The sequence below is a fragment of the Pyrus communis genome, chromosome 15 (genome assembly GCF_963583255.1).
Source record: "Pyrus communis chromosome 15, drPyrComm1.1, whole genome shotgun sequence".
Lineage (NCBI taxonomy): Eukaryota > Viridiplantae > Streptophyta > Magnoliopsida > Rosales > Rosaceae > Pyrus > Pyrus communis.
The window spans coordinates 10,920,447-10,930,094 of NC_084817.1; the positions used below are offsets into that span (position 1 = coordinate 10,920,447).

The 9,648-nt window shown below is 40.4% G+C and overlaps 2 protein-coding genes across 2 annotated transcripts; one reads left to right on the plus strand and one right to left on the minus strand.

The window, feature by feature from the left end:
* The first annotated feature begins 902 nt into the window (after positions 1 to 902).
* On the plus strand, positions 903 to 2,897 carry LOC137717819 (uncharacterized protein At2g34160-like). The gene is made up of 5 exons (XM_068457305.1): positions 903 to 1,143; positions 1,290 to 1,338; positions 1,554 to 1,616; positions 1,717 to 1,781; positions 2,505 to 2,897. The coding sequence occupies exons 1-5, from the start codon at positions 1,015 to 1,017 to the stop codon at positions 2,601 to 2,603; spliced, it is 405 nt and encodes a 134-aa protein (XP_068313406.1). The 5' UTR covers positions 903 to 1,014; the 3' UTR covers positions 2,604 to 2,897.
* A 544-nt stretch (positions 2,898 to 3,441) lies between these two features.
* On the minus strand, positions 3,442 to 6,101 carry LOC137717818 (adenine nucleotide transporter BT1, chloroplastic/mitochondrial-like). The gene is made up of 3 exons (XM_068457304.1): positions 5,402 to 6,101; positions 4,093 to 4,254; positions 3,442 to 4,012 (listed from the first exon to the last, which is right to left on the minus strand). Exons 1-3 carry the CDS (start codon positions 5,948 to 5,950, stop codon positions 3,542 to 3,544), a joined length of 1,182 nt encoding a protein of 393 aa, XP_068313405.1. The 5' UTR covers positions 5,951 to 6,101; the 3' UTR covers positions 3,442 to 3,541.
* Between the last annotated feature and the right edge of the window lie 3,547 nt (positions 6,102 to 9,648).

A 9,648-nucleotide genomic window follows, 5' to 3' on the forward strand; every position in this document is an offset into this window, starting at 1 on the left:
AAACTTAAAGTTTTCAAGTCATTTTCATCAGTTTTCTTTTTATTTATTGAGCACATTTTCTATGATCTTACATCTACACTTACTTGGAGCCCATTTTTTATGCAATATGTTCACATGAATCATAATATGGTGAAGCATGGAGAAAAACTTTGGTAGTACAACCTGATAATATGGTTGGGCGAACGGATCCAAGCGAGTACTATTCAATACAACGTGACAACTTCCATTGCACATGAATTCACTGCTTGTTGAGAGTGATTTCACTAGCTGATTGATTGGGTTGCTTTACTCTAGTTTTTCTCGATCATACCATATTACCATCATTAAAATAGCTAGAAAAAAAAAAAAGATATTTGATATGATTCTTTTCCAAGGATAAATGTAGTTCACAAAAATGCATTGTGTCATGAACATCCTAATCGATGAGTTTCAATTTTTGGGAACTTTAACGAAAAGTTCGCGGTACTGTTCACTTTAACGAAAAATCATATTTTTACACTAAAAAATCAATCATGATACTATCTCATAGTTCTTTTCATTAGTTTTCCTATTTTCTTCACCCAAATTGGATTCAGTTTTACTTGATTGCAGTAAATTGGACTGTGTGTTGAAGAACACCTCAAACTTGCAAACACAATAAATTCCAATCTAAATATGATCTTCTTATGCATCCAAATTTGAATATTTCGTTGTGCAAGGGGTATGATATCCACATACATCCAAATTTGTGTGTGGATAACACATCCCATTGTGCAATTAGATTAATAATTAGTTCAAAGTGGAAAATCGCTTTTATTATTAAAAGTAAGAAATTGGGAGGGTAAAAATGTCATTTCATCAAACCAATTATGTATAATACGACACCGTATTGACTTGCCGAAGCCTCAAAAGCCACCAGCGAGTCGAGGGTTTATTGATTGGGACTTGACTCCAGAGAGAATTCGGAGACACCGTTGAGACCAAATTAGGGTTTTCTTTTCTCTCTCAGCAGGACCGACCAAGAAGGAAGAAGCAATGGAGGGTCTCGCAGAAGGAGTGAACAACTTGCGAATTACAGACGCATCATACAACAACAAGAAGAAGAATCGCATCCAAGTCTCCAACACCAAAAAGCCCCTCTTCTTCTACGTCAATCTCGCCAAGGTAACAGTGCACCTTTCTCCTTTTTCGTCTGTTTTGGTATCGATTTTATGGGATTTTTCCTTTTGAGAAACCCCATTATTTACAAAACCAAAAGCTACTGTGTTTGTGTTTTGAGTGATTCAGTGGTTTGATATTTGGATTTGCAGAGGTACATGCAGCACAACAATGAGGTGGAGCTCTCCGCTCTTGGAATGGGTATTGTTTTCTTCACCTTGGCCTGGTATTTTTTCTCCTGTCACGAGTGATTATTCTCGTGCCGCGAGTGTGGTTATGGAGTAGAATCGTACTGCTGCCTAGGCATTGGCTTGTTATGTCAATTGTTGAATATGTTCGGTATAATTGAGGTGAAGGCTTTGTATCTTTTTTGTACTAACTACTATGGCTTCACAATTTGTTTTATATATCTACAGCTATTGCCACAGTTGTTACCATTGCTGAGATTCTGAAGAACAATGGATTGGCTTTGGAGAAGAGTATGATTCTTGCGCCTTTTCGATACACTTTTTATTTTTTATTTTGTGGGAATTGTTACTCATATATGTTTTAACTTGCTGTTGTATGCAATATATACAGGAATCATGACTTCTACAATTGACATGAGGGAAGATGCAGGAGGGCGGCCCATTCAAAAGGCAAAGGTACATTTTAATCTTGTATTAGCTTTGAAACTTTCTGGTATCTGCATTGGCATTTCATTAACCTAAGTCGGCAGAATGGGGACGTAATGCACCAAAATTCAGGGTCCTTGAAACATTATTTGATGTTAACAACAAGTCTTTCTTAGATCTTAGCAAGGTCTATGGGAACGTACATCATCATTGTTTAAATGAAAATGGGGTTCATATTAGTCAAGAAGTGCTCATTGACGAAAATGAGGCACGTGCTTTTCAAAGTTTGCTTGTTTCTAAATCTATACAATTACTTGTCTGCATGATGGTCAGCCCATTTTTTTGTGGGTCATGGTGTTTGAGTAATTTATAGGTGCTTCTATACTTGAACACTTAAGTGCCGGCACCAAATAATCGGACTGTCTAGATAGCTTATCCAATTTAGTTGAATTGTTAGAACTTGCAAGCAAAATGTGGGTTTAATTTTGTTGGACCATAAGTATTTGTTTTGGTTGTCTTTTTGTTCAAGTGCTTGTTTAACCAGGGTTGATTCTACAGGGTTGTTTTTCAATTTAGTTATAAGTTTCAGGGCTGGTTTGCTCACTCGACCCTTTAATTTTCTCATAACTCGGATGATATAACGATTTATTTTGGGCATTACAATGCATTACATTACTTTAGTTAAGTAATTTATTACTGTACCTTTATCTTGGAGATTGATGATGGTATCATATGATTTTCTTTGTTATTTAGATCGAAATACTGCTTGAAAAGTCAGAGAAGTTCGACGAGATAATGGCTGCTGATGCTGATGCAGCTGCTGCGGCTGAGGAAGGCATTGAGTATGAGTAGAGTTGAAATGTGTTGTTTCTGATATCTAGCTTGGTGCATGCACTAGTAGGTTTCTTTAAAACCAGTGGATGTCTTGACTTTTGTTCCTAGATTCGTCTCTCTTGTGGCATTTTGTTTAACTGCGATAAAATTTCTTTTAGGGATTGTTGTAGAAAAGCGTTATCTCTGCTACCAAAAGATTAAAATATATTCCTAGGTTAATTAGCTAAGCTAACGTGTGTTAGGATGTTATGAATTTATTGCTTCTTTCTGCCGGAGCATGGAATTAATTTAGCTTTCGCGATTTCAATGTAATGAACTGATGACACGCTATTATCGTGAACTAAATCAAATGATATAATCAATTTACGTGTTATAATATAAGTGGATGACGGGCTTATGCTTCAAGGTGTTTTTGTACCACACAATAATTTCTTGTCACAAACAACCCAATTAGTAACGTGCAAGTGGCTTTTGGGCAGTGTACATCCCTAAATAATATCAGGGCAACGTGAACATTACGCAAGGACATGATAGCAAAGGGAATTGGTAGCAAAACCTCCAAGGCAATAAATAAGGCGCCCGACAAAGAAATGCATATGTGCAATGTGCATACCTTTGGAGCTGCAGCCGTATTCGGAGGACTTACTTGAACTGAGATCCACATGGTGATGGATTCGTTTCATGCAAATTGTTCTTTCGCTTATGACACATCAAGACAAAAAACTAAGTCAAATGCCATTTAAATTAATCCTCAAAAACATCAAGTCTAACCTCAGGAAAAACAAGGCTCCCTCAATTGAGTTGCAAAATGTAAAGGAACAAAAAATAAAAAAAAAAAAAAAAAAAAAAAAAAAAAAAAAAAGGGCAAGTAAACCCGTGTAGAAGATAGGTTCTCCCATATCTTTCCTCTCTGCTGCAACCAACATGTAAGGTCATTTATATCTCATGAAAGTATTCTATTCTTCCTCTTTTCCTTCTACCAGTATCCTCTTGCATGCTTCGTAGCACATGAACGAAATCCCTGCTGCAGGCACCAACTTCATGCAGCTCGGCCCTAGCCCTTTGTATAAACCCTGAACCCCCTCATGCTCAAGTATACTGGCGAGGGCGTGAAGCACATTCGTATACTGCCTCCCACCGAGGGCTCCTACCTGCATCTGTTTGCGTGCCACTTCAAGTGGGAAAGTTGCAGTACTTGAAATAGCACCGGCTGCTGATCCAATTAGAAGGGTTTCAATGTTTCCAATCTTCTCCTGTTTGAGAAACTTGCGATAGGCTTTCCGTAATGTATCATAAGCAAAGTAATTGGTGGCAGCATATGGAATTACTCCAATAAGACTAGGGGCAAGACCTCTGTAAAGCTCTCCCGGTCCCTCTTCTCGCACTATTTTTAAGAATGCATCCAAAAGGCCATCATAAACGCCTCTCTGCAGATATAACAACATTATTATGTGATGCAACAGCCATACTTGAGATAGGCACACACTCGTGCTAGTCCTTACAATACCTGAATGGTTAGCCGCGTCTTAAGTAACTCAAGAGGGTATGTGCAAATTGTCGAGCTCACTCCAGCACAAGCACCTGCAATTAATGAGGCAGGAATTGGAAGTTTGGGCTGCTCTCCAGGTTTTGGTTGCAGTTGCTTGTTAACCGTATCATAAGCAAACAGCTGCAAATAGAAAAAGGTAGCACACACAAAACCAATTAAACCTGCAGATTTGAAATCCTTCAAATCTTTGTAACGAATATCATATTCATGCAGGGAACTTCCAACTGATTTTCTTGCCAACTTTGAGTTAACATAACATGTACACACCAATACAATACAACAGCTACTGTACACTGGACAGGTGCCTTAAATCTCTTTATCTGTTTGTATACACTATAAACAAATGTTTTCTTGGCCACACAAAAAACAGACTAGGCCAGTTCAAACACAGTACATCAAAAGGAAGTTGCTTTCTGCATGAAGCAAGCTTCATCTTTTCTGTATTAAACAGAAGCTAGATGAGCCATCTCCTTTAACATTATAGTGCTTCTCCTCAATGATCGAAGATGATATAACTAAAAAAAGAACTAAATGGAGAACTGATTAGCACGTTAAATCAACAATTTGCAGCAGCATTTTCCATACTATGACTAATGCAGAACACCGTACCAAAATTTCTCCAATTCACACAAGGTTCCTCCTTGAGGTTCTGCATAAGGTAGTTTACCGTACCTTGCAGATCATTTGACTAGAATGAAAAAGCACTACCATGTGCAACTAAAAGCAGCATCATACCAGAGGATTGACAGGTTCCAAACTATATGATCTAGCAATATAAGCATGGGCTGACTCATAGGTGCAAGGCACTTTAACTAAGATTGTTGCATATACATCCCAGTGAAGGAAAAAAGCTGAAAACAGACCTGTGATCCCATAGAAAAGCATCATGATACCTTGTGGAAGCCAAAGACCAAGCTTTTCGGATTAAATCAGAAATGTTCTCAATTATAAATTTCACAGACAGCTGAATTCGTATTGGACGCACTTGATATGTTCAGAGAAACAAAATACCACATGAAAAAGTATGAAACTTGACTTACTCCTAGTTTCAACAAACAAAGGGCAAAATTAATTTACATGCAATGCTAACAACCAACAGAGGCCATACTACATCTAAAAAAGAACCAAGTCAAATCACTAACCATAGTAACATCACCAATATGACAAGCTAAGCACAAAAAAGTAAATATGCAGCAAGTCGAAGATATCAGACATGCCTTAATCCACCATAACCCAAAACAAGTTGATACGAAAGAAATCTTCATACCTCTATCGCCTTGCTTGGTGCAACCCGAATCACATTGACTAGATTTCCTCTAAACAACCCCTTCCACCCATCAGTCTTCATTATATTATTGAACACCTCGGTAGTAGAATGCCCACTACTCCCAACCATCAAATGCGTCCTTATCGTCTCCAAGGGCGCCACAGCCGTGCGCGAAACTGCCCCGGCTACTGCACCACTTATTAGTCTCCTCAGTGAAGGGTTTGCAATCTTAATCTTCAATTTGAGACCACCCTTCTTATTCTTCACCACCCCTTTCTCTTCCCCAACCCCAAAATTCTTAATCCCCTCCACATACTTCATGTACTGCTCGGCATACGGAAGCTTCACGACCTCGCCATCACTGCGTGGATTGGGAGGGTCCGGCGAGACCCCAAACCCCACCCCCACTTGGCTAACGCTTGCAAATAAGCCTCCGGGATGGTAACCCCCCTCTTGGGGACTGCATTGAAATCCCAAATTTCCCAAATTGCAAACAGAGAGAAACCCATCAATCTTATCATGGGAAACTTGAATTTGCTTCCTACCCATTGTTCAAAACCTAAAGCAAAACGCTTTCTTCTAAGATTTAGTGGCAGACAAAAGCATTTTTGGCTACGGTTTCAAGCGGATTCACAGTGCTTGAGAGGCAAAGATTCGATTTTGGGCAAATGGGTAACCGAAGAATCCATTTTAATAGATGCGTACGAGGAACAACAGCGAAGAAGGAAATAAATTGGGTGGATACAGAATTGGGTTTTGTTTTGATTCGGGAAGGAGGCGATGAAAACGAAAGGGGGAAGAGTAAAAGAGGAAGAGAAAACCTAAGAGGAGAGAGGAGAGAGGAGAGGTAGGTGGGAACTGGATTCTCTCTGCTTGTCTCTCACACGCAGTCGCAGCTCCCTCTCTCTTTTTCTGTGGTTTGGTGGTGGGGGTCGTGGTGGTGGCTGTTGAGGTGGGGGAAGGGGAAGGGGAAGAGGGAGTCAGGTTTTGTATCCAGGTGAGTAACGTACAAAGCTACTTGTGCCACTGAACCCTCCCCAAAGACAGAATCCTTTGTCAATTGTGTAAGCAAAGGTTGCGTTTCGGTCGCTCGAGGATTTGAATACGTTTCTTCATTCTCTTTTTTTTTAGTTTTTTTCTTTCATAAATGCTTGGCTTTTAAACCGTTAATTTTGGCCATAAGTGTTTTCATTCAAAAAAAAAAAAAAAATGTTGAAATTTATTAGATTATCTCCGATCTTTGGATTAAAATCCATGAACAACTTTTCTACTCCAAACTTTAAAACCTAAATTTTTAGTTTCAAATTATTAAAGAATGAATATAAAACAAAAACATTAACTAAATTAAATGTGGACCGTTGGATAACTAAAGACTATTTGAATGTGAGCAGTTGATCACAAAAGAAGCCGTTGGGCTCAACTTTATTGCCAACAAGTGGACGACACAACCCACGTGGATGGGGTCGCCACCTTGCAGTCGTTGGAGAGTTGGGAGAGTGACGCATCAGTTGGGAAAGTGATCTCTAATTGCTGGTTTCCCACTCGCATAAGTGGCAATGATCCAATCAAAGGAATAATTGGAACTAATGTATCAAGCTTCTTCATAGCATTATCCATTATAAATGAATTTTCTAGCATTTGACCCCGTACCACCGAAAGGTTTGGTCGCATACTTGAAAAATAACCCAAAAAATCAAGGGAATGCTTGGATAATTGGTTTATATAAATCCTTCCTGGTTGAGACCACATGTGACATTCCGTCCCGAGATTATTAAAACGTACATGTGACATGACCATTTTACCCCTAGTTTGTTTTCGTTATGTTGTCTTGGTCATTTTGTGTGGTGTTAGCATGTGCTGGGCCACACACACACACACACACACTGTCATCTCCCTCACCCTCTGTCTTCTCCCTGTCTCTCTCTCTCCCGTGCTCCCATTTCTTCTTCTTCCTTCTGTAAACGTACGGACACACACCCAACCCACCAAACCTTAGCAGATCGAGGAAACTAAGGACACCTTCGAACTCGTGAAGCTCGTGCGAGTGCAACCATACCATTTTCAGGTGAGAAATCCTTCGTTTTCACGTCGATTCGAGGTAGTCCGATTTGAGTACTATTCATGCAAACTTATTGTAGCACGTTTTTGGGATTTTGAAGCTCGTAGGCAGCTTGGTGGTGTCCCAAGGAGCCTCGGAGTACTTCGTTGGACGAATTTGGACATCGGGATAGCCTGGTTCGAAGTTGGCCGATTTTGGAGTCTGTGGACAGGTATGATCTAGTAGTTTTTAGGCCTTAAAAGTTGTTGGGTCGTGTTCTCCTAGTTCTAGGTGTTATTTTGGTTCAAGAATCGTGGAAAATGGTTGAAAAACGAGTGAGAAAACACGGTTTGCAGGTTTTCCAGTTTTCCGGCGGCGGCGACGGCACCGGAGATTGAACGGGGAAGAAGACAGAATATTCCGTCAGAGTTGACGGAATATTCCTGACGCCGTTGACGGAATCCGTTAGAAATAACGGAATATTCCTCACGGCGTCAGTTGACGCCGTCCGTGTGCACCACACGTGCCTGCGCGTGGCCGGCGCGTGGGGGCACGTGCGGCGGAGGAAATTTTTTCTAAAAATATGGTTGTGATCCTGAGGTTGTGTAGAGCACGTTGGTATATTCAATTGTCCATTTTGAGCAATGTATGAGAAGTTGTTACGAGAAGTTGGTTATGTGCTTTAAAGTTAACGTTTTTATAGTTATTTCGCATATAGGTGACGCGTACCCCGAGGACGAGCGTGCGCACTCGAGGCAGGGGGGCTACGACCCTTCCACTTATTAGTGAGTGGGCTTTTTGTTTTCCGTATATACCTATATACATTTATTTTCCCAGAAATTGTTTAAAAAGGGTTAAGTGTTTTATGCCATGCACCATATTATTATAGTTTATGCATCATTGCATACATTAGTAGTGGTATACATATACATATGCATATTGGGTGCTGTGGACGCACAGGTGAGTGCCAGGTAAGTGTTATTCATGTTTATATTTCAGTAGTGGTTTGAGATGCTTAGAGAGCTCATAACCTGCACCCCCGGTGTTAGTGCTCCCGTCCAGAGTAGGGCACAGTCCTTCACGTGATGTTCACCTCCCGCACCACACGCTCAGCTTGGATCCAAGTTAGGTGCACAGTCCTGTCGTACAGACTACTTTAGGTGGTTCCGACTCGTAGGTGACCCGCGATTATTCGCACAGCCTTCACGTGATCGTAGCACTAGAGCGTATATATATTACACCCAGGCCTGTCGTACAGACCACTTTAGGTGGTTCCGACTTGTGGGCAGGTTCAGTTATTGAGTTTGAGATTTGAGCTCTATATGCAGCCGTACAGGTCACGTTAGGTGACTCCGGCTGCCAGATTATATATTATTGATATGATTTATACCTGAGCACTTGCATTTCATTATGAGGTTCTGACATGGCATATTTTTGAGCATGATTGGCATACCCTTGAGCATGTTTGGCACATCTATATACATACGTATATATGTTTATTTTCTGGGAAGTATACAGGTTTTACGGCGAGGGGTTAGAAAGTATTTTACTAAATGGTTTTAGAAAAGATTTGTTTTTGCCCACTCACGCTTTTGTTTTGCGCCCCTCCAGGTTCTAGTTGCTTAGCAGGTTCGGTGGTTTCCCAGAGGGTTCTTCCGGCTTTTCTGACAGACACTCACCAGCGTAGGGTCACCTTCGGGTGTACTTATGTCGCAACTTTTCTTTTGGACTGCTGTAGTCTTGCTCTGAATTTGTATCTCACTTACGCTAGCACTTATTTTAGTACTTTGCATGCTAGTTTTAAATTATTTGTACTTTTTACATTACTATCTTATTAGCTTCCGCACGTGCACATGGTTACGTCACCTTCGTGTGACGGCCAGCACGTCCTGATCTCGGTCGGGGTGTGTCACCACACATAAGAATGACATTGCCATAAATTGACAAGATAATATTTCCACTTATTCATCAGAAGAGGGGTATCCTTCGAAGACAGAATAGATTGGCCAGCCCACTAATTTTGGCCTAAATCTTGGCTGGAATTTGGCTTTTTTTTTTAGTTCTAATACTTAACCCCATTTTAGAACAAGGATTGGAATGAAATTGGGGGGAGGGGGGGAATAGAAGGGAAAATTTGAGACTTACTCCAAGGGTTGGAGTTGGTCTTACAAGAAGTGTTTTTTTTTTTTTTTTTTTAATCACTCAAAAG